This window comes from Camelina sativa, chromosome 11 (genome assembly GCF_030686135.1).
Source record: "Camelina sativa cultivar CO46 ecotype springtype chromosome 11, ASM3068613v1".
NCBI classification, from domain to species: domain Eukaryota; kingdom Viridiplantae; phylum Streptophyta; class Magnoliopsida; order Brassicales; family Brassicaceae; genus Camelina; species Camelina sativa.
In genome coordinates, this window is record NC_141890.1 from 18,992,520 (window position 1) to 19,019,977 (window position 27,458).

At 35.4% G+C, this 27,458-nt stretch overlaps 5 protein-coding genes and 2 non-coding genes across 7 annotated transcripts; 4 read left to right on the plus strand and 3 right to left on the minus strand.

The window, feature by feature from the left end:
* Positions 1 to 2,280: 2,280 nt before the first annotated feature.
* LOC104723940 (putative chlorophyll(ide) b reductase NYC1, chloroplastic) lies at positions 2,281 to 5,218 on the plus strand. Its single transcript, XM_010442368.2, has 10 exons — positions 2,281 to 2,977; positions 3,109 to 3,187; positions 3,306 to 3,441; positions 3,543 to 3,617; positions 3,710 to 3,905; positions 4,003 to 4,071; positions 4,137 to 4,276; positions 4,358 to 4,480; positions 4,570 to 4,762; positions 4,835 to 5,218. The coding sequence occupies exons 1-10, from the start codon at positions 2,678 to 2,680 to the stop codon at positions 5,021 to 5,023; spliced, it is 1,500 nt and encodes a 499-aa protein (XP_010440670.2). The 5' UTR covers positions 2,281 to 2,677; the 3' UTR covers positions 5,024 to 5,218.
* A 500-nt stretch (positions 5,219 to 5,718) lies between these two features.
* LOC109127711 (uncharacterized) lies at positions 5,719 to 9,245 on the plus strand. The gene is made up of 8 exons (XM_087472550.1): positions 5,719 to 5,835; positions 6,847 to 6,910; positions 7,303 to 7,342; positions 7,457 to 7,537; positions 7,709 to 7,818; positions 7,908 to 8,218; positions 8,348 to 8,602; positions 8,703 to 9,245. The coding sequence occupies exons 1-5, from the start codon at positions 5,719 to 5,721 to the stop codon at positions 7,809 to 7,811; spliced, it is 405 nt and encodes a 134-aa protein (XP_087328676.1). The 3' UTR covers positions 7,812 to 7,818; positions 7,908 to 8,218; positions 8,348 to 8,602; positions 8,703 to 9,245.
* A 4,021-nt stretch (positions 9,246 to 13,266) lies between these two features.
* On the plus strand, positions 13,267 to 14,638 carry LOC104728167 (uncharacterized). The gene is made up of 2 exons (XM_010447194.2): positions 13,267 to 14,064; positions 14,150 to 14,638. Exons 1-2 carry the CDS (start codon positions 13,267 to 13,269, stop codon positions 14,636 to 14,638), a joined length of 1,287 nt encoding a protein of 428 aa, XP_010445496.2.
* A 4,294-nt stretch (positions 14,639 to 18,932) lies between these two features.
* Positions 18,933 to 19,030, minus strand: LOC147934226 (small nucleolar RNA snR60/Z15/Z230/Z193/J17). Its single transcript, XR_015573490.1, has one exon. It is a non-coding gene; the product is annotated as a small nucleolar RNA snR60/Z15/Z230/Z193/J17 (small nucleolar RNA).
* A 142-nt stretch (positions 19,031 to 19,172) lies between these two features.
* On the minus strand, positions 19,173 to 19,273 carry LOC147934227 (small nucleolar RNA Z43). The gene has a single exon (XR_015573484.1). It is a non-coding gene; the product is annotated as a small nucleolar RNA Z43 (small nucleolar RNA).
* A 403-nt stretch (positions 19,274 to 19,676) lies between these two features.
* LOC104723938 (rop guanine nucleotide exchange factor 9-like) lies at positions 19,677 to 22,259 on the minus strand. The gene is made up of 7 exons (XM_019232456.2): positions 21,786 to 22,259; positions 21,563 to 21,679; positions 21,314 to 21,468; positions 21,155 to 21,229; positions 20,802 to 21,074; positions 20,334 to 20,654; positions 19,677 to 20,257 (listed from the first exon to the last, which is right to left on the minus strand). Exons 1-7 carry the CDS (start codon positions 22,012 to 22,014, stop codon positions 19,886 to 19,888), a joined length of 1,542 nt encoding a protein of 513 aa, XP_019088001.2. The 5' UTR covers positions 22,015 to 22,259; the 3' UTR covers positions 19,677 to 19,885.
* A 2,602-nt stretch (positions 22,260 to 24,861) lies between these two features.
* On the plus strand, positions 24,862 to 25,540 carry LOC104723936 (defensin-like protein 37). Its single transcript, XM_019232429.2, has 2 exons — positions 24,862 to 25,010; positions 25,117 to 25,540. Exons 1-2 carry the CDS (start codon positions 24,953 to 24,955, stop codon positions 25,329 to 25,331), a joined length of 273 nt encoding a protein of 90 aa, XP_019087974.2. The 5' UTR covers positions 24,862 to 24,952; the 3' UTR covers positions 25,332 to 25,540.
* The last annotated feature ends 1,918 nt before the right edge of the window (positions 25,541 to 27,458 follow it).

A 27,458-nucleotide genomic window follows, 5' to 3' on the forward strand; every position in this document is an offset into this window, starting at 1 on the left:
TAATATAAGTAATTTAAATAATTGTTTTGTTATTTTAGATTATTAAAATTAGATAATTAATAAACAATTGTTTTAAAAAACTTATTATTTTAAGGGATATTTATAGGAAAGAGGCTTTGTTGGACCAAAACTTTGAATTTGGAGATGATTGAGCATACTCTCGTAATTAGGTAGTTTTGGGTTAGGCTTAAAGACAGTTTTGGCTTTGTCTCTTATCTTCTCCTTCCTCTCCTACGCCGATTAAAATTGTCGCTTCTTTTTTCCATAACAACCATGGCTTCTCACTATGCTCCATCATCACCATCTTGATCACTTTCAACACAACTTCCTTGGCCTCTGAAAAACCAAATCACTACACGGCCAGCACTGCCAAAAGATCTCCAATGCGATCAATTTATTTTTTATATTTCATAAATTCATGGATTCAATCTATTTCCTTTTGGAGATCTGTTAATGAATTCATTAAGAAAGCTAAACCCTTTGGAGATCATGTCTACTAAACCCAAATATTCCAATCATAAACACTAATTGAATTAAAGCTTCCAGTTCATCTTCAAATCTAATCCAAATTTGAAAAGTACATATTTTGCGATTGATAAATCCCAGAAAAAAAATAAGTTATAATTGGTTTAATCGCCAGCATTGAACGATGGTAATGTAACCATCATCAAGGCAAAACTCACCATCGACGCCGGCAAGTCTGTCTTCACGGCGATTTGACAATCTAAAAGAAAAAATTTGTTCACGACGGAGATAAAACGAGAGATGATTTATGTGAAGAGGGCAATTCTGTATTTTTTGTACGAATTAAAAGCTTTGTTTCTGTAAGTCTGGACAAAAAAGTTCTGAAAAATGCCTAATTCTATAATTAATCTATTATTTTAATGATTGAGCAATCTTAATTGGAATTCTCTAGTGTAAGAATGATTTTGTTTAAAGTTCTTAATGTGTTGCTTTGATTAGTTTAATTTTGAACAACTGAGATGGGTTGCTCCATTGAACATGGTGTAAGTTACTCAGATTTTAATATTTTAGCATCGGTTTTTTTATAAGTGACTCTAATTTTAAAACTTTAGCATCGGTTTTTTATAAGTGACTCTAATTTTAAAATTTTAGCATCAGTCTTTGTAGTGATGCGTTATTTAACCACTTTTTTAACTTCATGTGTCGGTTTAGTAAGTGATCTTAAAAAGTGATGTAAAATAATACTTCCTTCGTTCTATAATATAAGATGTTTTAGAAAAAAAAATTTTGTTTCACAATATAAAATATTTTAGAGAATATTTTTTATTTCATAATATATGATGTTTTCAAATTTCTATGCAATTTTTAAATTAATTTAATATTGTTTATTTTATAATATTATTTGTGATTGGTTAAATTTTTGAAAAATAAACATTTTTTAATCTGTGTATTTTTGGTTAAACATCCGATAGGGAGTAACTTTTTAGTAATGCTACTCAAATAAACACAAACTGTGAAAACAAATGTAATTTTATCAACCCAAGTAATTTTGATCCGTCCCATAGGAGAGAAAAATATCGTGAAAGACATGCAAATCTACGTTACACGGAATCGTCCAAAATGCTCCGATTCTCGGTTCAGAATCAGAACCGGAAACAGAAGCATCTGGAATCGTCCGGAATCGCAAGAGAAGCGCGATTCCCAAAAAGTGGTGGTCGGAAACGTTATGGGAGCGCAGATTCCGAGTTGGAATCGTGATAAGCTAACAAATCGGAATCGTGATTTCTTTGTATTCCGACCAGATCTAAACGAAGAAGATGACTTCCTTCTTTTTTTTTTGTCAACAAAAAGATAAATTCCTTCCATGTGGTGTTTTTTTGCATTTAACTCTTAGGCCCACTTTGCTTAACCAAAATAAAAATTCAATTATCTTTCCTAATTCTTGTTTCTGCTATATTATATATAAACTATAAATATCACCCAATTTTCATATTTACTATTTTTATTAGATACAAGAATATGTCTTCTTAAAAAATCATATTTGTAAGAGTTCTATCGTATGTTTAATTGTGATCCTGAAGTTCATGTAGTAATTTAAAATATCTAAACTGTTAAATATTGATGTTAACGACACATAGTATGTCTAATGATCCTCTAAATATTGATGATTTGTCTAATATAAATGATAAAGTGTCTTTTGTGTTTTTATATTTAATTATGTATTGCATTTTGTTGTTTAAAATATTTTATTCTAATATAAACTTATGTTTGATATATATATATTTATATATATTTTAACGTTTCTAACATGTACCCGTTTTCTAGTTTTTTAAAAAAACTTGCTTCCTCACTTCCAAACGCTATTGCTTCCGCGTATCCGATTCCGATTTCATGCAGTTTAGATACGAAAAAAAAAAAAAAAAAAAAAAACCCAAATGACACGTGTCACAGTTAGGCTAATGAGATGAGGTTTGCTGTAACGTGTGGCCATCACACTTCTCTTCCTTGTTTCTTTAACCCACCTCCTCGCTTCTTCTTCCTAATCTCCGATCTCTCTATTTAACGTCTTCGACGAATCCGAAGCTAAAAAAATTATCTAACAATCTTCTTTTTGGGTCCCCAAGAACCTAAGCAAAAGCTCCTTCCTTTATCTTGTTTTCTAAGTTATCTTTTGCATGAGTTTCAAAGCTAATCTAACTCATCTTCTACAGCTATGACCTCTTTGACGAAGATTCAAATGTACCCACGAGTCTTGGAGCACCGTCTCTTCTTCAGAGATCCGATACGGGTCGGGTCAAGGTTGAATTGCAGAGAACGTAACAGTAGGGTTTGTGTGCATCGGTGTGAGAGTGATTCGGGTGAGAAAAAGGTTGAAAGAAGAAGAAAGGTTGAGAAATCGAATGGGTTGTGGAGTTCTTTGAAATCTGGGGTTTTAGGTGTTAGTAAATTAGGGTTCTTATCTAAAGATGAGTACAATCACAAAGTTGAGAAATTGGAGATGGTCTTCTCTTCGGTTAGCCTTTTTAAAGTTTCTACCTTTTTGTTTTATGTTTTTTTTCATTCTTTTGTTCTCTAATATAACTTGCAAAATTCTGGTTTTTTTTTTTTTTTTTTTTTTTTTTTTTTTTTTTTTTTAATTTGTAGATTGCTGTTCAAATTGCGAGATATATAGTGACGATGACAAGTACTGGAGCTATTCTATTGATTGGGTTTCAATTATCAGGTTAGTTAGTACCAAAAATATAAACTGTTGTACAAGTTTTATTTTTGTTTTTTTGTGTGAAAGTTTGTAACTTTTGTTTTCGACTGAGTTTTTTTTTTTTGTGTTGTTTATGAAACAGGTGGGGATGGTTCGATGAACTCATTGGTTTGGTATAGTTGGCTTGGTGGAATTATCATTGGAACGATGATTGGTTCCAACATGGTTTTGGAAGATCATTACCGAGCCGGTCCGCGTAATGTTGTTATTACTGGAAGGTAACATGGTTTTTGCATATTGTTTGATTCTTGTTTCTTTTGTGTTTTTCTTTTGAAGCTGATTTGTGTTTTTTTTTTTTATTATTGATCGGTGTTTTTAGCACGAGAGGACTAGGGAAAGCTCTTGCTAGGGAGTTTCTTCTCTCTGGAGACAGAGTCATTGTCACATCTCGCAGGTTGCTAAATTGATAGTGAAAATTATGGATGAGTTCTTATCATGAAATGAAGTCTTTATGCTTTGTGTTTTTTTTTTTTGGTGTGAAATCAGTTCTGAATCTGTTGATATGACTGTCAAAGAGCTTGAGCAAAATCTCAAAGAGATTATGAATAGTGCTAGTGAGTCTGCTAGAAAGAAACTGGGTGATGCTAAGGTAGTTGGTATTGCCTGTGATGTTTGCAAACCCGAGGACGTTGAGAAGCTGTCGAATTTTGCTGTGAAAGAGCTTGGTTCCATCAACATATGGGTAAAAACAAATATATATATATCATCGTACCGTGTTCTAACTTTTTGTATTTTAGATCATATGTTTACTCACTCTGTCTTTATTCAAATTTGGACAGATAAACAATGCTGGTACTAACAAAGGCTTTAGACCGCTGCTCGAGTTCACTGAAGAAGATATCAAACAGGTAAAAGTCCTTTTTGAACCTAAAGCTTGATTTCAGTCTACTAATTGTAATTGAAATTTTGTTAGATTGTCTCCACAAATTTGATTGGATCGATTCTATGTACACGAGGGGCGATGGATGTGATGAGCAAACAGCACAACGGTGGGCACATCTTTAACATGGATGGTGCTGGTTCTGGGGGTTCTAGCACTCCTCTCACAGCAGTGTAAGTAAAATCAAATTCATTTGATACTGACCTCTAACTAATTGGAACAAATTTGTCTGAGTCTTGAGCTCTTTTTTGCAGATATGGGTCAACAAAATGTGGACTTAGGCAATTTCATGGGTCTATTGTGAAAGAAAGCCAAAAATTAAAGGTTGGTCTGCACACTGCATCCCCTGGCATGGTTCTGACCGAACTTCTTCTCAGGTATATACAGTTTACGTATGAGTTTTGATTGAAGCGTTGTAACAAACAAACCAAATACTTAGTTAGTTAATTTCCAACCTTTTTGCCAGTGGTTCGAGCATAAAAAACAAGCAGATGTTTAACATAATCTGCGAGCTTCCTGAGACAGTAGCTAGAACTCTGGTACCACGCATGCGAGTTGTGAAAGGTTCAGGAAAAGCTGTCAATTACCTGACTCCTCCTCGGATATTGTTAGCTATTGTCACTTCCTGGCTCAGGAGAGGCCGATGGTTCGATGACCAAGTAAGTAGAGGTTTCATTTCAGTGTTAGTTTTTGTCTTTTTCTCCGATTTTTACTAAGATATGTGTTTGCAGGGACGGGCGTTATATGCAGCGGAAGCAGACAGACTAAGGAACTGGGCAGAGAACAGGACGAGGTTATCATTAACAGACGCGATGGAGATGTACACAGAGAATACTTGGGTGTCTGTTTTCTCTCTTTCTGTTGTTTGCGCTTTCATCATCCTACAAAGCACCACACCTAGCTCTTTTCCAGGCACATGACAACCATCTATCCTGGATGTGTTGTTTATACAAAAATTTAAACGTATATGTAATGTATAAAAGGCTTTATATATAATAGAACCGATCTGTTCATCTATCATACTGTCTCTCTGGTTACAAATGTAAACACGTCATTTATAGTTGTAGAATGTTTTGTTGTTGACAGCATAATGGAAATGGTTGAAAAGTTCGATATATGAGAGTAATCAGAATGATTAGTAGTATATATATCTGGATGATTGGATGAATAAGAAGAGTAAAGAACTTGATCATCTTGGAGTTGACAAGTCTGGTCTGGGAATGATTGAGAAGTACTTGCAAGTTTTTGTTTAGTTTGTTTGGTTCTTCAAGTAGTTGTGTTGCGGATTTATGTTGGGTATGCGTTCTGTTTTGTTAACAATAATCGGATGCATCAATATCAATACACACATCAGTAAAAATAGCTAACCAATCAAATTATAACAATTAATACATATCAAATTTTTTACTCTTTGGTGGACAAAAAGAGAAATGATTCTCGATTTTTTTTTCTTCGTCGCCGTTTCTACGATGGTCGATTGTGCTTGTGCGTTTAATCAATCGATAATCGATTTCTTTTTTTTTTTTCTCGTCGTTTAGTCCATGGTTTTCGGGATTTGGTGGAATAAGGAGTTTATTCGATTTGATTGATCTGATTATGACTACGGGGCTGCACGATGAAGGATGTATCTTCACATATCGCCTACCATGAGAAGCATTACGGATCTAAGTTGCAGCTCGTCTCATCTCTTACAAATCTATCTTCCTCCGTCACCGCTTTCTCCATAAAAATGGTTCGTAACATTATTTTAACTCTAAGTTTGTTCGATCAAGAGTAAGCAGATAGTTGATTTAAGAAATTTGATTTGCAGAGGTTGATCCTTTGTACGACTGTCTCGAGAACTTGCGGGCCGGTTCGACAAAGATTGTGGAAACAAGTAAGAATCATGCTTCAAAATTGTGGCCAGTGGTTTGATGAGCTTACACTATGTTGCGTCTCCATGCAAATTCCTGGAAAATCCCCTTCTTATCCATAAGGTACAATATAAAATATCTGATTTTTCTAAAAGAGTATAGCGAGAAAAAAGTAGTAAACTTTAAGCTATTTCTTAAACTTATGGTAAAGATCCTTAAACTCCCCGATTCTCTTAAAAGAGTTTGCTATGATGCCTGGCCATTGGCCATATATTGGTTGTTTATGTCAATATTGTTTGTCAATGTGATAAGCGTAGGTGGTATTTTTTTTTTATGCACATTGATTTCAAATCAACATGTGAGATAGTGCCTGCAACAAATGATGGCGTGTATATCTTTGGGTTTGTAAAGAATTCGGAAGTTCTCTGTTTTTGTTTCTCTTCGAGCGTATCTTAAGAGGAAATTTTCGAGGTCTGTTTCATCTCCTAAATTAAATCTATTACATCATTATATCTAGACATTAGACTTCTGGACACAAGCAACCTTACACAACCTTACCTTAGCTTATTAGCCACTAACAACTCCAACAACTATTATCTACTCTAGTCTAACTAAGGTTTTCAACAACTTCCTTAGTTAAACTAAGTAAACAACACAAAATCTTATTTTGGACCTAACACCTCTAATAATTCAAAGAACTCTAAACACACAAGTCTTAAGTGGGCTTAACTCGAGCCCATTAGCTTTCTTGATCCATAAGGACAAAACAACAATCTTCTTCTTTCTCTTTTCTCTTCTCCGTACGACCACCTCTTCTTCTCCGACTAACTTCCGATCTTCTTGTTCTTCATCATCTTAGTCTCACTCTTTTCGTCTTTCTCTTTTGCAAGGCAAATCGAAGACTCATCCCTCAACACTCCCTCTTGAGTTTTCCATTTGGGCTCTTGATTCCAGGTTAGGATTTTGAATTTTGAAGCCTTTACTTCTCCAATGGAGCTTCCTTTCCTCTTCATCTGAGTGCCACTTTTCAGAACATCTGCATAGGTCATTGGTGAGTTTGATTTTCCGATCTCCTTCTTAATTGAAGTTTCTGTGATTCTCCCTTGATTGGATTTTGTTGCTCCCTCTTGAACAATGGTCTTTTCATTCTTGTTCAGTCTTGATTCACTTTCGGTTGAGCTCACTTTGATCTTCTTTTGCAGAGGCTCCGGACATAAGCTTATGTTTGCTTTTGAAATATCAGCCTTTGATTCTAAACAAGTTTACTCTTGTCATTGATCTCCAACTTGTGAACCCCAAATTCTTTGTGCTTTGTTGCTTGATTCTCCTCTGCATTTTTCTTGCAGGTTTCCCTTCTAATCCACTTTTGCTCCCTCTCAAACTTAGGTGAGCTTTCGGTTTTCTCCACCGTGTCTCTTTTGATCACTCTCTCGTTCATTTTGCATTCTGGACTCACCTTTTTTACTTCTCTGTCCTTGTTTTCTTCTTTTCCAATTTCAGAACCTCCCTGATTCTTAACTTCACGCGATGGCTTTTCATTCACGGCTCCAACTTCATTCTTCTTTGGTTGATGAGTTTCAGGTTTGTTCAGGCCTTCAGCATTCTTCTTAATACACCAAGTTTGTGACACCTTCTGACTTCCAATCGTATATCCAGTTCCTTGACAGCATGATTCAACCTTTTCTTTTGTAGCAACCATTGTTGCTCCTTCATTTTCTGACATTCTCAGATAAATTTTTTTATTGATCATAGGTACCTCAGCTATCTTCCTTCGAGCAGGATCATGAATGGTACACCCTCTGTGATCAAACTCGACTTCATAGTCTTTTTCAACTATTTGAGAAACACTCAATAGATTTTTGGTAATTCCTGGAACTAGTAGAACATCTTTGATGATTATCTTGCCTTTCTTTGTCATGATTTTAACATCACCCTTTCCTTTTGTTGTCAGCACAGCTCCATTACCTACACGTATAGGAACATTGAAGCTTGTGTTGATGTGAGCGAATAGGTTCTCATGTGGCGTCATGTGATTTGTGCTCCCACTATCAATAAGCCAGACATTCTCTTCTAGTATTTCTTGGTCTTCTTGTCTTGCAGTGAACATATGATAAGTTTCATCTTCTTCATTGTCTTCTTGAGTAACTTGAGCTTGAGTAACTTGAGCTTGTTCTCCATTCTTGAGTTTGCAGTCACTGATTAGGTGACCTACTTTTCCACAGTGAAAACAACTTCTAGTCTCTCTGTTTTCGTTGAAAGCAGGTCTGATTTTTCCACTCTTGAGCCAACATACATCTTCATTGTGATATCTCTTTTACAATAACCACACCACTTTTTTTCTCTATAACTTGTCTGACCAGAATTTGCTTTGTGTTTCTTCTCCACATTCAGACTTCGAAACCGTGCATAGAAGGCTCCTTTAGCTTCTTTTTCATCCTCTGGAAAGAATTTCTTCTCATGTGCCTCTAGAGATCCAAGCAGCTCAGCATAGGTAACAATGTTCAGATCCTTTGTTTCTTCCATTAAGGATCACAGACCGGCATAGCTTTTTGACATAGAAGCCAACATTTTCACCACTAAATCAAAGTTAGATTTACCCTCACCTAAAGATCTCATCTGATTCGCTACAACCTGAATCCTATCGGAGTAAACTTTAACCTTTTCTCCTTCTTTCATTTTCAGATTTTCAAACTCTCTTCTTAAAGACTGAAGTCTAACAGTTTTGACTTTCTCATTACCTTGATAGGAGTGCTCCAGAAGTTTCCATGCTTGACGTGCTGAGTTTGCAGAGAGAATCTTGTCAAAGACCACATCAGCCACTACATGCTGAACGATTTGGAGAGCAGCCATGTCTTTAGCTTTGAGTGCCTTCAGGTTTGCAGTTTATTTGCTCTTATCTGCTCCTGGAGTTGCAGGTTCATCTTCAACTTCAGCTTCAGGTACTTCATCTTTGACAACATCCCAAAGATCTTTGTTCATGAGTGTGGTTTTCATTCTTGCAGACCAGAACTCGTAATTCTGGCCATCAAAGACTGCAATAAGATGAGATGATTGCAGGTTTATCGCCATCTCTGTTTTCTTCTTCTTCTTCGTACTTCTTCACTTTTTCTTTCTTGCTTTAAGAGGCTCCTAGGATCAAGTTGTGCTCTGATACCATGTTGACATTTTCACTTTGATTTCCAGTTTGTTTCTTTTCTTTCTTCACTTAAAGAACTCAATTTTCTTAGAACTCTCATATATTCATTTTTCCCATACATTACATACTTATAGTAGATTTCTTTTACACTCATTCACTTAGACTCTAGACTTAGCAACTATTACATCATTATATCTAGACATTAGACTTCTGGACACAAGCAACCTTACACAACCTTACCTTAACTTATTAGCCACTAACAACTCCAACAACTATTATCTAGTCTAACTAAGGTTTTCAACAACTTCCTTAGTTAAACTAAGTAAACAACACAAAATCTTATTTTGGACCTAACACCACTAATAATTCAAAGAACTCTAAACACACAAGTCTTAAGTGGGCTTAACTCCAGCTCATTAGCTTTCTTGATCCATAGGGACAAAACAGCAATCTTCTTCTTTCTCTTTTCTCTTCTTCGTACGACCACCTCTTCTTCTCTGACTAACTTCCGATCTTCTTGTTCTTCATCATCTTAGTCTCACTCTTTTCGTCTTTCTCTTTTGGAGGGCAAATCGAAGACTCATCCCTCAACAGTTTTGAAATGAACTGCTTTTTCTTTGATTACTCTGCTTGCTTCTTCACAAGTCTGGTGAATTGTAGCCAAGGACAAAGATTACCATCAAAGTCCAATTTTCAATCATAGCCTTTGGAAATAAAATTCAAAACTAAAAAGCTTAGTTTTCCAGAAATATTTTTACGGTTATCGAAAAAACTCTCTCCGTATGCCAGTACATCAAGTGTTAGTGATCTCTTCCGAATTGGTGGTGGACCACAAGCTCCAATATCACGTCTGCCAATCATGTCCAATCTCCAATACCGCGTTTCCAATCTGTTGAGGGTGACGCCTGTAAATATCGATGATCGGGATCTGCTGCGTTCTGTTATCGATGTCTTATACGCAGAAGAACCAGACCAGATTGGCTCACTTTTTTAACCCAGTTTTCTCTTCTTGTAAACCCAGTTTTCTCTTCTTGTAAACCCAGTTTTTGAATATACCCTAATCATAAACCCTTAAAGAACCTCAATTGTAACATACCATAACAATGCTTAAACAAATCGCATCATATCTGATATTCTGGATCAAGCTATTGTACTAAGAATTGCTACACAAACATATCAAAAAAAAATCTAGGAAATGAGAATGAATAGACAGATGATGATTGAAATTTAACACACGCATTGAGGACGACAAGATTGACTGAGAACTAAAAAGAAAAAGAGGCTAACAAATCGGAGTTTATCATCCATCTCTCAATTCTCAAGTCGGAGAAGAGGTAGTAGAGATGACAATTTCGTTCCTTTGTCGAGAAAGCTAAATGGAGATTTAAAAATTAATGCTTACAGAGAGGCTAGAAGAGCAACCGCAGCAGCAACTGCAACACATGCTAGAATTTACAATAAGATGGATTTTTTAATCTCCACACTTAAAAAATAATTTCAATTCTCTTAAAAACAAACTCCATTGATGTTATGAATTGGAGATTACCTCAGGATGATCAGAGAAAGAAGCAGAAGGTAAGAGACCAAGAGACGTTGAAAGGGAGAAAGAAGAAAACCCTAGAGCTGTTAAATTCAGCACCATAACCAAGTTCGTTTAGATCTCCGCCATTGAAGAGAAATGGATTACCCAAAACTGAATGGGAAGAGATTAGGTTGCATCTCTCAATCTCATTTAAACGGCGACGAAGAAGAAGAAATCGAGCATCGACTGATTAAACGCCATCATTTTTCTTTTTGCTTTGTCCACATAAGACTAAAACTAGGCGACTGTGTATTAATGATATAATTTGATAGGTTATAGATTTTTACTTGAGGCTGATGTATCACACCACCAATTTGATAGGCCAATTGTCATTTTTCTTAATTGCTAACTGCATATGTGTGTTTAGCATTTGACTTGTTTTACATGTTGGCCCTATTTCTCTGGCTATTTTCCCTCCAAAATATCATGATTTCTTACTTATGCTTATATTTGGTCCTTATACAACATTACCGTGAGAACATGATGATGTGGGTATTTGGCTATTGCTCTCTTGTGTGGAACTAATGATTTCACTACGATGAGAAAGTGTTAGGTTTCATCAAGGGATATAAACGTGTCTATGACTTTGGTCACTCTATAGTCTTTGGTTAAGGCTTTCACTACGAAGCCGCAAAACAAGTCACAAACCAAACCATAAGTGTTTAATTAACCAAACCGTAAGTGTTTAATCTGAGTTTAGTCTAGAGCATAGTGTTTAATGTCTGGTAGATATCTCCTTTGGTTTAATGGTATTGAGAAGCAGTAACATGATTTGCCTTATTACACATGTGGGGTTCAACATGTTCGTTGGGGTCACTGCATCAGTGACAAGCTAGGACGCAGATGAGACTTGCTGAAGTTTAATCTTGGAGGACTTCCCAATACTTGCCAAGGTCTTTACTACTGCAATGTCTTAAGTGGCGTCATTAGAGGAGCTTTGGAAATGGTCAGTCTCCTTTTTGTTCCCATTTTTTTTGTTACATAAATTGCGTTTTTCAAACTTCTCAGCAAACAGTCTCTCTAGAAACTTAAAAGGAACTTCTCTTACTCCTCAATTACCAAGTGTAGAAGAACATTTTTAGGCTGAGTGCTTATGTTCTTTTATCCGTCTCCACAATGATCAGGTTTTGATGACATGGACGTGTGATGTTCTTCGAGGGGATGATGCTTATGAGTTGCAGGAGAAGCTACTGAAACAAGTCGCAGAGGAGTACAACGACGATGAACAATTTGTTCAAAATTACAAATTTGCAAGGGAACAAACTGAATGTACAATGGACTACAATAAAACCCAATACTAGCCAACTTTTTCTAAAGACCAAATAATTATTTAGCTTGTGATAAGAGCGTTTAGTGGAGTAGACGAGCAGCCGCTTGCTTCTATACCATATACACGATATACTTGTGAGTTGGTATGTATCTTTTCAAATAATGTTGGCCGACCAAACAAGTTAAAAATAGAAACTTTGATTAGTGTGGTTTGAAAAATTTGTGTGTACACAATATAGTTTTAAAAATGTAAATATGTGTTTAAGCAAAACAAAATTAAACATAGTGCATATAGTTAATGAGACAATATATGTAAATTTAGATGAAGCATTCGTTGCATACGTCATTGAATTCTCTTTAACAAATACGTCCCAACTTCAATCTCACTTGAGAGCATACCGTAAACACGATATTATCTCACGCTCAAAAGTATTTATTATTTTCATTAATTCTTCTAATTCTACAGTTCAAGATATGCAAAACATTAGCAAACAACAACTAAAGAGAAATCAAAACATCTTCAGACAATAATATAAATTTGCTAATGTATCTAAAAGATTCAAACAATTTTAACTTGATTATGATTGGAGAGATAAACTAAATATGAAATGAAAAACTTATCCAAAAACAACCCGCGGCGTAGCGCGGGTATCAACTTAGTTTTGTTAATAACCTTTGAACTAGGTTGATACCCGCGCTACGCCGCGGGTTGTTTTTGGATAAGTTTTTCATTTCATATTTATTCTATCTCTCCAATCATAATTGGGTTTAACCGGTTAAATGGCTTTATTACTTGGTCAAGCAAATAGTGTTTTGGATGGGTTTAACCGTTTTGTTATTATTTGCTTGACCAAGTAATAAACCCATTTAACCGGTTAAACCCAATTTCAACCCGATTACAACCCGATTAGAATATTAAACCATGATTAACCAATACCTGAACCCTCAAATCGAAAATCTCACATCTCTCTTCTCTATTTACGAACCCTACTTTCAAAACCCCCAAATCGATTTCTCTTTCGAAGAACCCTAAAATAAAACCCCCAAATCCATTTCTCATTTCGTTGCTCTTATTCACTATGTCAACAATGGATTTAATTCTCGCAGACGATAATCCTCCAGTAGGAAGAGATCGAGATCATGATCACGATGCAGAGGCAGAAGATCGAGATGAATCTTTTGTCCACATGCTTGCCAAAGAGTTCACCGAAGAGGAACAATCAATCCGACACGATGTGTACCCAGAAACCGACGACGAGGCTAATGGTCGTGAAGATGGTTCAAGTGAGAATGCGAACACCCATTCTTCGTGGTGATGGGATAATGTATAAAGGCCAAAAATTCTACAATGGAATCTCGTTCAAGGAGTGTGTCACCGACTATGCACTGCTAACAAGTTCCAATCTGAAGCAATACAGGTATGATAGAGATGCAATCAGATTTAAATGTATTGGTGCTAAGGGGAAATGTGGGTGGCAAGTGTATGCTCCATCTCTCGGTGATGATCCTTTCTGGAGGATTACGTTGTACAAGGATAAACATATATGTATTCCTAATGGAGAGTGTGCGATGTTTTCGGTCCCAGTGATAGCTAGGATATTTCTTGATAAGATTAGGGAAGAACCAGAGTATTACATGCTTGCCAAGATGGAAAAGATTGAAATGGAGATGTGGAAGATATCAGTTACAAGGCCTCAATGCCAAGCTTCTAGGAGAAAGGCATTGGGATGGATCTCGTCGGAGTATGATACTCAGTTTACACATCTCCGAGATTATGGTGCCGAGATTATGGAATCAAATCCAGGATCTGTTGTGGATATTGATACCGTGAAGAATGATGTTGGTGAGGATGTCTTTAACCAGTTTTATGTTCTTAGAAAAACATGGAAAGCTAGTTGTAGGCCACTAATAGGAGTTGATGGGTGCTTCTTAAAAGTAAAGATTAAAGGGCAGTTATTAGCGGCATTAGGCAGGGATGCAGACAATGCTATTTATCCAATAGCATGGAGCGTTGTTCAAGTCGAGAACACTGATAAATGGCAATGGTTTGTGAATAGGTTGAAGATTGATCTAGACTTAGGAGATGGAGATGGTTACATTATTATGTCAGATCGGCAAAAGGTATGTGTTCCGTTTTGTATTTGTTAAGCTCTAGCATAATTATGTTTTATGAAGTTGTAGCATAATCATGCGGTTTCTGTTTCAGGGTTTGATAAAAGCTATTGAGTTAGAGTTACCAAAGGTGGAGCATCGAAAATGTGTTAGGCACATTTATGGGAACCTGAAGAAGATTCATCCTAGCAAAAAGCTTCTGAAAAAATATCTTTGGGATCTGGCTTGGAGCTACAACACCACCGAATATTATCAGAACTTGGAGAGGATCCACGCATACGACTCAAAGGTGCATGAAGATGTCATGAAGACAAAGCCAAAGACTTGGTGCAGGGCCTTTCACAAGCTTGACAATTACTGTGAAGATGTGGAGAACAACTCCATAGAGTCCTTCAACAATACCATCAACAAGGCAAGAGAAAAGCCATTTGTGGCTATGTTAGAGATGGTTAGAAAGATTGCCATGGTTCGGATTGCTAAACGACGGAATGTTTCAAAAAAATCCGTCATTTCCGACAGAATACCGACGGAATGTTTCAAAAAAATCCATCATTTCCGACAGATTACCGACCGATTTCTTTGAAAAAGTCCGTCATTTCCGACTGATTACCGACTGATGTATTTTTTGTATTTTTTTTAAATTGCATAATTATTCAAACTTTAATACTAAAATTTTTGTTAAAATAGAAATGCTTATATAATAATATTTAAAAATTTTAGGAAAATATTATTTCGTACAAACATGGAAAATGTTCTAAAAACCGAAAACATAAATATTTTACAAAACAAAGCTAGAATTCAGAAATCTAAAAGGCAGAATGTCTTGCCCGCATCTCGCTCATGAACGCTACTAGATCCTCATCCCTCTTCTTGTTCTCCTCGTCCCTTCTTTTGTTCTCCGCTTTTTGTTCTTCCGTTTCGTTTTCCAATGCTGCAATCCGAGCATCCTTCTCTTGCAGAGCTGGTTGGAACTCTTGTGTGGGAGCAAATGAGTAACCCATTGATTGAGATAACGGGCTTTGTTGGGAGAGATTTCCAAGTCCAAAAATCCGTCCCTTGTTTTTTTCAGTTTCCTACACATTCATTTTAAAAATTACTCAAACATTTTAAAACAAAACAAAGTAAAATCAAATTTTAAAAAAACAAATATTACCTCATAAAAAATCTCGTTTAATTTCTCTCTTCCAAGTTCAACAGTAGACTTCGATCCTTCAGAAGATTGTTGGGAACTGATTATCTCCTCTTGCCGCCTCCTCGAACTCTCAACAACCAGCTTAGCTCTACCATCTTGTATTTGTTTGGTCTTTTTGTTGGTATCCATATCCTCCATCAAAGTAATATGGTCTGGTACCACACCATCCCTAATAGTCTAAAAGAAGTATTTTAATTATATAAAGATTGTCTTATTAATGATAAAAAATAACAATTATACGAAATCTTAAAGCTTACAAGTTGGCGTTGTCGGGTATAGGCGCTAACTGGACCATTGTTGTGGGTTGCCATGCCCAACCCGCCACGGTCGCTCCTTCTATTCTGAGAATATTTTGAGGAAAGTGAAACTGTATTTACTTCACCCCAATATTGAATCAAACCTTGGAAGAGATCATCGCTCAACCCTTTTGGCACCTTTCCTTTCTTCCACCTTTGCTTCCACTCATTCAACATCTTAGAATATTGTCTAGCAGCCGCCTTCTTAAACTCTTTTCGAACGTTGTTGGTGATATCCGGATGCCAAGTGAAATCTTGCTAAAAAAAATAGTAAAATAATGCATTATGAGAAAAATATTATAAAACGATGTTATAAAATCAAAGTAATAAGTTGAAAACTGTACGGCAAATTGCTTAAACCACATTTCTTGTTTTGACGAAGGCATCACTGAAAATTTTGCGTATGGTGTTTTGAGGATTCCATACATCATACGCAAAAGAGATTTTGTGATCCCATTATGCGAATCACAAAACCATGTGGTATTTGGAGCGCCATAAGGATCTAAGCGGGGGATAAGTTCTCGTCCAGGTTGAGAAACAAAATCTTCGATGGTCATCTCCATGGGAGCATGTTGTGAAGCTTGTGAATCTGGAACGGGACTATGACGTGAATGGGAACCACTAGCTTCTCCAGGAGCGTGGTTCCCACATGTGTTTGCAACATAAGAACCATAGTTTCTTTGGAAAAAAAAAACAAATTTAGATCCTATATGAATATAGGGAAAAAAAAAACAACAGAGACACAAAAAGATGGTAAATTTTAAGCTGAAAAACGATTGGAGTTTGATAATTAAAAAATATAAATCCAGAGTTTTAGTTTAATTAAAGAACATAAATGATTGTTTTACCAAAAACACAAAAATTAGTTTTTTCCAAAAATAACAGTATTAGTTTTTTTCCAAAATCATTTTTAGTTTTTTTCTTCAAAAACTAAATTAACACATAATTTATAACATTAACACATATTTTACAATAATAACACATATTTTTTTTTCAACCAAAAAAAAAAATTCTAGAAAAAAAACAAGATAAAACAATTAAACAAAAACCAAATCATAAAAAAAAAACGAAATCTAACACCCTAACAAAAACAAAAACGAAATCCAATTCATCATTCATCAAATCACAGTCTAACAAATCACACTCTAACAAATCTAACACTCTAAATCTTCAAATTAATCTAAAGCCAAATCTTCATAAAATCTAATAAATATACCATAATCCTAAAAAACTAACAAAAATTAAGGAAATATGACAAAAAATGAGAGAACTTACGCCATTCTTTAAAGAGAGCCGCCGGAGTAGAGACAGCCGCCGGAGTAGAGAAATCCGCCGAAGTAGAGAAATCCGCCGGAGGGAAGAAAGCCGCCGGATGAGGGAAGAAAGCCGCCGGAATAGCAACTGGTTTGGACGCCGAAAGTCGCCGGATTGGAAGCCGATTCGTCGCCGGAATTTTGGTTGCGAGAGCGAGAGAGAGGATTTGAGAAGTTGGCGTTATGTCGACGAGTGCGAGAAAGAAGATGAAATGACTTAGGTTTTATCGATGTTACCGACGGAAATACCGACGGAACATCCGTCGGAATTCAATAAAAAATTTAATTTCCGCGATACCGAAAATTTAATTGTATTTCGTTCCCGGGGTGAAATTTCGCAATCCGTCGGTAATCCGTCAGAAAAAACCGACGGATTACCGATAGAATACTTTTCCGACGGTGTTCCGACTATTTACCGACGCATTAGATATTAAAACCCTTAATCTTATTATTTTTCTTGACAAATATGCTTACATTTTGTAGTTTATATTTTTTCTTGACAAATATGAGTAAATTATGAAAAATAAAAAAAAAATGATAATTTAAAAACATTTACCCATAAGATATAATATCATTCTATTAGTACTTTAGGCAAACAACATATTCATTTTTTTAAAACACAAATTTTGAAGATTTTAGTTTAAAAGAAGATTATATAGTCATTGAAACTTCATACTTTATACATCTCTTATTAAATATGTGCGTTATAGAACAAAATTAGAGGTTTTACAAAACTGCATCGGAAATCTGTCAGTATCCGACGGATTACCGACAGCACAAGGAAAACCAACCAAAATTTTATTAACCCGACGAAAGTTAGATATCCGTCGGTAACCCGTCAGTAATTTCTGACGGATTACTGATGGATTTGTTTTACCGACCGAATTACCGACGGAATTTACCATTTATTTTTAATTGATTTTTTTAATTATTAAGTTAATTACATTTATTTATTTTACTAAAAATTTTGAAAGCAAATATTTATTTATTACAAATATTTATTACTAAAAATTTTGAAAGCAAAAATTCTGAATCATCTTCGTCAAATTCTCCAATTTCATCTTCTGATTCAGAGTCGACTCTATCATCTGTGAATTGGGTGAAGTCAACCACGAGGTCAATATCAAAAGAATGCTCCACTGGACACGCTAACCTTCCATGAGTTGTCCATCCAAATTACATCCCATAAGCTGGAAAGTCACTTATCGTCCACATAAGTGCTGCACGCATCTAGAAATTCTGCTTGGTTGATACATCATATGTTGTAGCACCATGATCCCATAACATTTTCAACTCATATATCAACGGTTGGAGAAACACATCAAGAGACCTCTTTGGATGATTTGGACCAGGAACCAAAATCAAAAGGAAAAGAAACTCTCAACGCATGCACAAAGATGGTGGTAAGTTATAAGGTGTTACGATTACTGGCCACAACGAATACTGTCTTCCATGCTTTCCAAATGGGTTGAAACCATCTGTAGATAATCCAAAGCGATTTGTTAATATAGAATGGTTTCCGTCGGTAATCCGTCAGTAATCCGTTGGTAAATTTTGAAACTACAACGGTCATAAAACGGCTATAAGAACAGATACTTTGGGTCGTTGGAAATCCGTCGGTAATTCGAAAAATGTAAAACGGACATATTTTCCGACGGATATTACTGACGGACTATATCCATCGAAAATCCGTTGGAAAAAGTGACGGTTTTCCGACGAATAAAGTCTATCGGTAACTTACCAACAAAATCATTCGGTATCAAATAACTGTCGGTAATTTCCGACAGACAAATTTCCATCAGTACATCCGTTGGAAATTACCCTGTTTTCTTGTAGTGGTCAAATCATTCATATTAATGTGCAAACTCCTCCTATACACGCTGAGGGGAATATAGCCGAATTCAAACAAAACAAAAAGAGTAATAAAACCCATAAAATAATTATAAGCTCCAAATATTTATCAATTCTCTAAATAATTGTGATGCATATCATACCCTAATACCAAAAAATAAAACCTGTAAAGTTAAATAAAACATATACATACACATATATATATATATATATAAATATATCAAAGGGGGTCATCAGATAGGAGCGAAAGACTATGCTACTGAACTGTAATCATGGAGATTGTATCATCTGAACTATGCATTATTAATCCTCACTTGACGAAGATTTTAAGATAAGATTTTGGAGGCCTCATTGAGAAGATTAGGCTTATCAACATGGATTGATTCAGACATATGCTTGTCTTAATCGATTTAATCATCGGCCAATCCTAAAGAATAATGAAAAAATAAAACAAAAAAATTTTGGGGACTCAGAATATGGGTGGTGATATAACAGAGTGGTCGGCAAATAGGCCTTTACGGCCGTTTTTACGACGAACGAGACCTTAATATCAATCGTCACTGTCCACAAAAAAAAAAAAAAAAAACTGAAAGATCGAAGATAAATAAATAAGAATCTGATTACGAGAGAATGAATTAGCAGAGATGGATGGATTGATTGATGGATGATGTTAAGCTTCTGTCTCTCTCTGCCTCATCCTTTTTATACAGGGAAAAATAAATATGAAGAAGCGCTTAGGGTTTTCTAACTCGTTGAGATTCTGCCACGTGTTCATATCGCATCTGACGGTTACTCATTACCTTTTGTTTACGTTGTTGGGCTTCTCATTCATTGTTTGGGCCTTTATAATTGACTGAGTTCATTGTGGAAACTGCACCTGATGTAGATGTACCCCTTTCTGCATGTTATACGCTACGCCGCCACCATTCTATATTAAACAAATTATAGTATCTGACTATGTAAATGATGTTTTCTTTAAGAGAAAGAACAATATATATATTGAGAATGGAGTATGGTGTTGACAAGTTAGTATACTTCTCTGTCCAAGAAGCAAAACCGGAAGGAAGACAATTCTTAATTGCTACTTGTTTCATTCTTTTGCCTAAAAATAACACACACTTACGGCTGCGCAATTGTATCATGCATGTTACTTGTTCCCATGTCTTTTTGATTGGTCTTCAATGCCTATCTTTAGGGCTCCTAAAACCATTCAAGTTCTCGAGCTTCTCCAAATACGAGAATTTCTTTGGCGTCAATTTTGGAGACTTGGGAAGTTTCTCTGACTGCCCTTTTGAGCTATTGTCACTCCAACCAATAAAATCAAGCAATGTTGTCTTTGATGAGTATTGTGGGTCAAGCTTCTCTGTTTCCTCGCCTAACTCTGAATCCATTTCTGTTGCTAATTTCCCACCATCTGATGTTTCTTCATCTGTACATTGCTTTCGGGCTAAAGAATCCGCGTAAAGTACATCCTCGATTCTCGACATTTCCGTGTACCCCAAGCTCTCTAATATCCTTGAGTAGCTCTCCAAAACCGCGTGTCCCACATCCTATAGTTAGAACACACAAAGTGATAAATGAACCACAATGACCTATAACTAAAATAATGATTCATTTGAGTATTACCTTGTTATACTGAATTTTGGAGATTTCGAGTGAAGATTGGGGAAGACCAGGGAACTTTTGTTTAAGCAAGACCAAGATCGTCTCGGCTCTCTCTTCGAACAACTCTCGTTTCTCCAAGCTCACAGCTGATCCCCAAGAAGATTTGTTGTCTTTTAGATGAAGTTTCCTTTTCCATATAACAATTGAGGCCTCGATCCTGTTCTTCACATCCAACACTTTGTGCTCCGTAGACAAGTCGAGTGTTGACAAGAACTGTTCTGGATCAAACCACTCTTCTGTTATGCTCTTGTATAACGTATCCCCAAGGCTTACCCTTCCATTCTGCAATAATCTAAGTCTTCTCAATCACCATTATTGATGTTTTTTTTTAGAATAGTATATATATGATGATGTCATAGAATATAAATAATGTAGGCAAACCATTGATACTATATTATCCGATTTTAAGACAAAAAGAAGGATAATCACCTTTGGAAGAGACTCGATATAGCTATCAGGGATAGCCATTTCTGAAAGAACTTGGGCATTAATTGCCATGGCGGCTTTTTGGACTTGTGAGACCGAATCTTTTTGAAAATGAAGCATTCTTCGAGATGACTCGGACAAGCCATCAGAAGGGACTTTCACCGGAGGAAGCCACCACTTGTCCTTTGTCCTATCATTCCGTGCTTGCTTCCCTTCTTCAGAGTCTCTCGACACATACCAGAATTCATTGTGTCCTCTAAAATTGTCCAATGTATCCTAATATATATATGTTTCAATATCGTTCCATCAAAGTAGTTGCATAACATACATGTATTTGAATATATGTGCACTCTTACAATGAGCATAGCGTCGAGTTTGCGGAGGGCAGGGATGTTCATAAGAAGATCACATCTTTGTCGCGTCACCATAATCTACAAATAGTCTTTGAATCAGAATATTATCTCTGACGTTGATAATATAGAACTGATAAGTGTTAGCCTATTAGGAAACTGAACCTCGGTGCAGACTCCATCCTTACTCATCTGTTGAGATGGAACAAACTCGACAATGTGATCCGTCACAGACAATAACCAATCGATCTCTTTCTTCCACCTAGCTTTTCTATCCGGTGCCATCGGCTGTAACTTTGTCTGTTCCCCGAATATTGACGCTACACATAAAAATTAAACCAAACCATAGATTAATTTTGTGTTGCTTGTGGATGAACATAACTAAAAAAAAAAAAACTAAAGAACTACATTTACCGGCTAGATTTGTGATGGCATTTGATAGTGCCAAAGCAGAAGCTACACCTTTACCACCACCTGACATATCTTCTCCTAGAAGTAATTTTGTGAATTTATCTTTCATCATCTCCGTGTCTACAATATGTAAAATCCACAAAATTGTTTACTTTTTTTTTTTCCCCCTTTTATATCTCTAGAGTTCTTAAACGAATAGAAATAATGAAACTTTTTTTGTAATCACCGGATTGTTGCTTATCCTGTCTACGGGAAATCAGACGGGAAGTCATCGGACGGCTACTCTCCACCGGACTTCCACCGAGGCTGTCTTGAGTTTGACTTTCCGACGTGCTTGGTTCCACGAGCTGAGGTTGTTGTTGTTGTTCTTCTTCTTTTTCCGGTGAGGAATCGAACATCCTATCAAAATTGAATGAACTCGAAATGCTTGTTCCTCGTTCCAACGATGGAACCATGGTACCAATACCTTCCTATCGTTTTCTTGTCCAAAATCACAAAATTCTTACTCTTAAACAAAACAGAACTTTGATAGGGAGAATCATTAGTAAATTGTTCTTCGGATTATTATAACTATTGTATGCAACTACAAAATTTTCTAAATACTTATGACAAATCAAGGAGACGTGGGACGCACGAAAATGAGGAAGAATCAAGAAAGTATCACAGATTTAAGGATTTGAAATTTGTTCTATACCAAAATAGTAAATCAATTTTTAAGAAGAAAGCTTATTTAGTTTTTTTTTTTTTTTCTCAGTTTGGTGTTCAAAAGTAAATTACTGGTTTATCTGTGCTTACTATAAAATTCCTTTAAGCCCGGGAGAGACAATAAAAACTTAGCAACTATTTCATCAACTAAAAAGTTATTATGTTTTTAATAGTTAAAGTTAATGTTAATCCACCATTTTCTTTTGTAAGAAGAGATAACTTTTAAAGGAAATTGTTAATGCCAATTTTCTTATCTCAAATTTGTTTGAGTACGTTGGGTGAAATTTTGGGATGGTTTTAGTTGAATGGATGTGACTAGTTATTATTTATTACACTGGGGTAGTCGAGTTGTAGCCCCCTACAAAGTTCCAATTCTTGCTTTAGCCCCATGAAACTTTAGCTTCTGTTTCTAGCCACACAACAAAACTTTGACAATGTATATCCCCACCTAATTTGAATTTCAAGATATATCCCCACGTTTCTTAGATCTAAACATTTTCTGTCTAATTTGTCTTAGATCTAAACAGAATGTGAAAACACATAAAACCGATCAAATAACTCTTTATCATCTGGCCTGTGAACAATTTCAACTTCTACTATAGAATCTGGATTTGAATCAGTGATCTCTTTGCAATAACCTCGAATATGTGCAAAATGATCATCATATTCTTTTTGTAGCCACCTCAATGATTTTTTTCTAGCTTCTTGACATTGATTTCGCGTAGCAGTGAGCTTCCATTGATCTTTAATCATCTCTTGAATCTTCATAGGCATCATATTCTCTGGATCATGTCTTATCTTGTCCATAAACAAACGCGCAATCACCGGATCAGTCAACATCAAACACTCTCTGTTTCTACTGCAATTATGGTGAGTTTTAAACACTGTGACATGCCATATATTCTTTTTGGTGCTTAGTGAGCAATATATTCTCCAATTGCAACCATCCATACCACATTTGTATTCAAGCCTTGTCTGATCCCACCTAGATTGTTTAATATTGTTTTCTGTTTTAAGAGCATAATCTAGCACAACTTCCTTAAACGCAAGACCACTAGAAAATGTTTGCTGAAAGTGTAAATTTCCATCTCCCCTTTGCCTGATCCGTTGGCCTCGTTTTACCAGAACCACTTCGGCATGTTCGGAGTCACTGTCACTTTCTGGGCAGGCATTATGCTGCATCGGCAGCTCATCTCTAAATTGAGCAACATCATCTTCAATTTCTAACTGAAACTTGTTCATCAACTCTTCATCATCATCTTCATCAGATCCGCTATCGGAAGAACTTGAATTATTGTCGTCTTAATCAGAAATTCCAAAGTCTGGGTCACTTGGATCACTTTCATCTTCCAACATCTTAAGACGCCACTCTCTCTCAGAATCATGTTCTTCGCCACTAATATTGGAGAAAAGATAAAGGATTCATCTCAAAATTACAAAACATGTATTGCAGTCATGCTATTAGAGTTTAAATATCTTACCTCATTGCAACGTGAGAATCGAGGCACTTCCTTGAACCAAATGATATCCTCTTCGCTGAATCAATGTCTCAACTGCTGAAACCACATAAATCCTTTTTTTTCTCTCGATTTTGTCTCTGGTACTTATAAAGGTATCGACTTATGTTTACATTTTGGGTTTTTGGTTTAAGTATTAATTACAATTTTAATTTGGTTAAATGATAGATTAGACAAAAAATGTTTAGATTTAAAAGACGTGGGGATAGAACTTGAAATTCAAATTAGGTGGGGATATACATTGTCAAAGTTTTTTTGTGTGGCTAGAAACATAGGCTAAAGTTTCGTGGGAGTGAAGCAAGAACTGGAACTTTGCTGGGGGCTACAACTCGATTACCCTATTACATTAGTTAAGTGTTATGCATTCCAATTATTTAGTTGTTTTCAAACATACATACAATAGTTAGACAAAAACATATACAAAAATCCTTTTTCTTACTTTTGACTACTTTTTTTTTTGTCTCCTTTCATACTTTTGACTTTACATGTAAAATCAAAAGGTAGAGCAAAATAGTCAAAGATAGATAGGAAAAAAACTCTCTCCAACATATACACAGATCCCTCAATTAATCCATTTTTCCCTTTTTAAATTATAATTATGTCATTTTATTAGTGTTCCCAATAGCACCACCACCCTATCCTTTTAGACCATAGGGATGGTGAAGCGTTTTTTAGAAAACTAAAAAATATATTTTTATTACACATTTTCATTTTTTATTTATATTTTTAATATATGTATTATTAGGTAAATGATACATGTCTCTTTTATTGAAACGTTTATCAAAGTTCCTACACAAGCAACAGTTCTCTTTCTTTTCAATCCTTTCTCTCCTTTTCATTATTTTTTTTAATAAAAGTATTTACATGAACAATCCCGATAGGGTTAGGGCCCATATTCATCTTCTAAAGTCTTTGTAAATGAAAATTTTATATATTTGTTAGGTAATGCTATATATTTATAAAAAAATGTATGGCTCCCGCACTACAATGGGTCGAAATTATGTAGTAGCCAAAGCAGGACGATATTTAGGTATTTAAAACTTGATAAAGTAATAAAAGGACCTACACATAACGATATATAAAAAATGCGTTTTGCTATATTTAGAAGAACATTAAGATTATAATCAAAGGAAAATTAAAGAGTGAAGAGAGAACTTGACTATAGACAAGAATGGCCGTGAAGCTCATTTACCTCTGTCTTTTCGTATACATTGCCCTTCTCATTTCAGGTAAATATAATTGTATGCTCCATGGCAAATACGACACCCTTTCCGTAAGATCTTTTTCTTTTCGTTTTGAAAAATACAATATCTTTTTGATATGATGGTATAAAAGGGGTGGCTACTACTCAAGGCCGGACGATGACCACATCTGCGAGAGGACGGGGTAGGAAGAGTGGTCGGACGGAATGGCTGTATGTAGCCGGAGAATGTGCGAAATTACCACGTTGCAACAAATATTGCGTCTCCAATGGGTTTCATCTTGGTGGGTTATGTAAAAAATTGTCTCCTCAAGCTTCCTCTCTTTTCTGTGTCTGTAAATATACCTAGGTTTTCATTATCAAATTCACCGTTTCCTCTTTGTTGTTGTTGTTGTTGTTGTTGTTGGGAGAGATAATAAGGAGTTGTTCAGAATACAAGCCTTGACTTGTTGGTCCATTCTACTTAATAATGGTTTGAACTTGTAAGCCTTGTTCTTTCTTTGTTGTTTAAAGAAGATTAGATCATGCTATAAAGAAGCATATCCTTTAAAGTTTGAATGTTTGATCTTATAACAAAAAAAACAAACTTTGACTTGGTTGTATAGATGTGATACTGACTAGTGACTCACATCAAGCTCCGTTAATTTGAACGTTAACTAATTCGAATTGTCTATGGACTCCGGTAGGTTGTATTACTGCCTAGTCTCAGCGAGTTTTGCAAACCGGCTTCGAACGTTCTACATAGTACATACATTTGTTTTGGTTTTGTCAGCGAGTTTTTCTTTGGCTTTTTTCTTTCTAGTTTTGTGAAAAGTTGGAAAAAACATACTTATCCTTTGCCGGAAAATAATTGCGATGTGGACCTAGAAAGAAAGGGGAGATCATCGATGTTTAGTGGCAGATTTATAAATGTTTTAAGAGGAAACACATTATAACAAATCTTTAAAAGATTTTTAGTTATACATAGAATTCTGATTATATGATTTTTTTTCAAACTGGTTGGATCCACAATTATGAATTTTTTAATTAATTATTCGAATTCTTCAAAATTTTCTTATACCGAGTTCACTAACCTCACCTACTCAAGAGTATGACAGCGACACGTCTAAAGATAACCGGTTATAAATGGATGATTCAAATTAAGAAGTTGGAAAAAATGAATGAGCGTTCATTTATTCTTACCATTTGCAATAAATAATTTAAAAAAATGATTTAACTACAAAATTGAAAAAATGAGCAAATCATAAAAGAAAATTGTTCAACTCATTCATCTGCTATCTCATGCAATGAGTTGAATGATATTAACTTCTATTCGAATTCAATTTTCCCAATCATTTATCTACAAAATATACTTTATATAAACTAACAAATATATATCATACAGATATGCTCGTTTTAGTATATCAATAATTAGATGATAAAAAATTATATTCAAACAGAACTAGTGAGTTTGCTTTTGAAAAGTTAGATTAAAAATTATATGTAATACCATATCTTTCTTAAAAAAAAAAAAAAGTAATTAACTGCAAAGTGACTCACACTACAAGAAAACATGTGATTTATGACTGCACTAATAGTCACTACATAGTCGCTAATTCATACATAAAGACTAAATTACGACTAATAACCGTTGTCGTAAATCGGTAGTCGGTAAGGAAATTCAGTCGTAACATAGTCGGTAAATAGCGACGATATTACGACTATTACACGTAGTCGTAATTTAGTCGTTACTATTTACGACTATTTAATGACAATGTTACGACTAGTTTGAGAAAAGATTGTGACAATGTTACGACTATTTACGACTATTATGCGACTCTGTTACTACTATCAGACGACTATTTGACGACTATATTACGACGACTTTCAACCAGATTTAATGACTGGTTTGACGACTATAGTGCTTAAAACCATAATTGTTTTGTTTTGTTTTATAAATCGAATTTCTAATCAAACAGAAACCTAAAATTCACATTCTTAATAACCAAAAGTTCACCACAATAGTAATATGTTCACCACATTAACAATTACAAAAAGAGAACCAAAATGATCAATCATAAACTATGATTGACACATCATCCCAAAGTGACAAGTTCATAATAACCAAAAGAGAACCAAAATGATCAATCAAAAACTATGATTGACAAGTTCATTAGAGTTAAAGAATAGAGATAAATAGCCTAAGAAGTAACCTAAAAAGTAGGTTATCTTTGTGTTGGAGAGGCGGTGGATGCATCACTTGATTTAGACACAAGGAATTCCACAAAGGCTAGATCAGTTTTGCGCAAGTAGTTTTCCAAGTGCTCTATCTTCTTCTGTTGCTCAGCCACAACTTTGGAATTCTCTGCTTCACAAGCAGCATTCTCAGCATCACGTTTTACATTATAGGCAACTTGTTCTTCAATTATACGATGAGCTTCTTTCATTTGCTCTTCCAATGCTACAAACGACGACCGTCCTTGTTGATAGCTCTTGC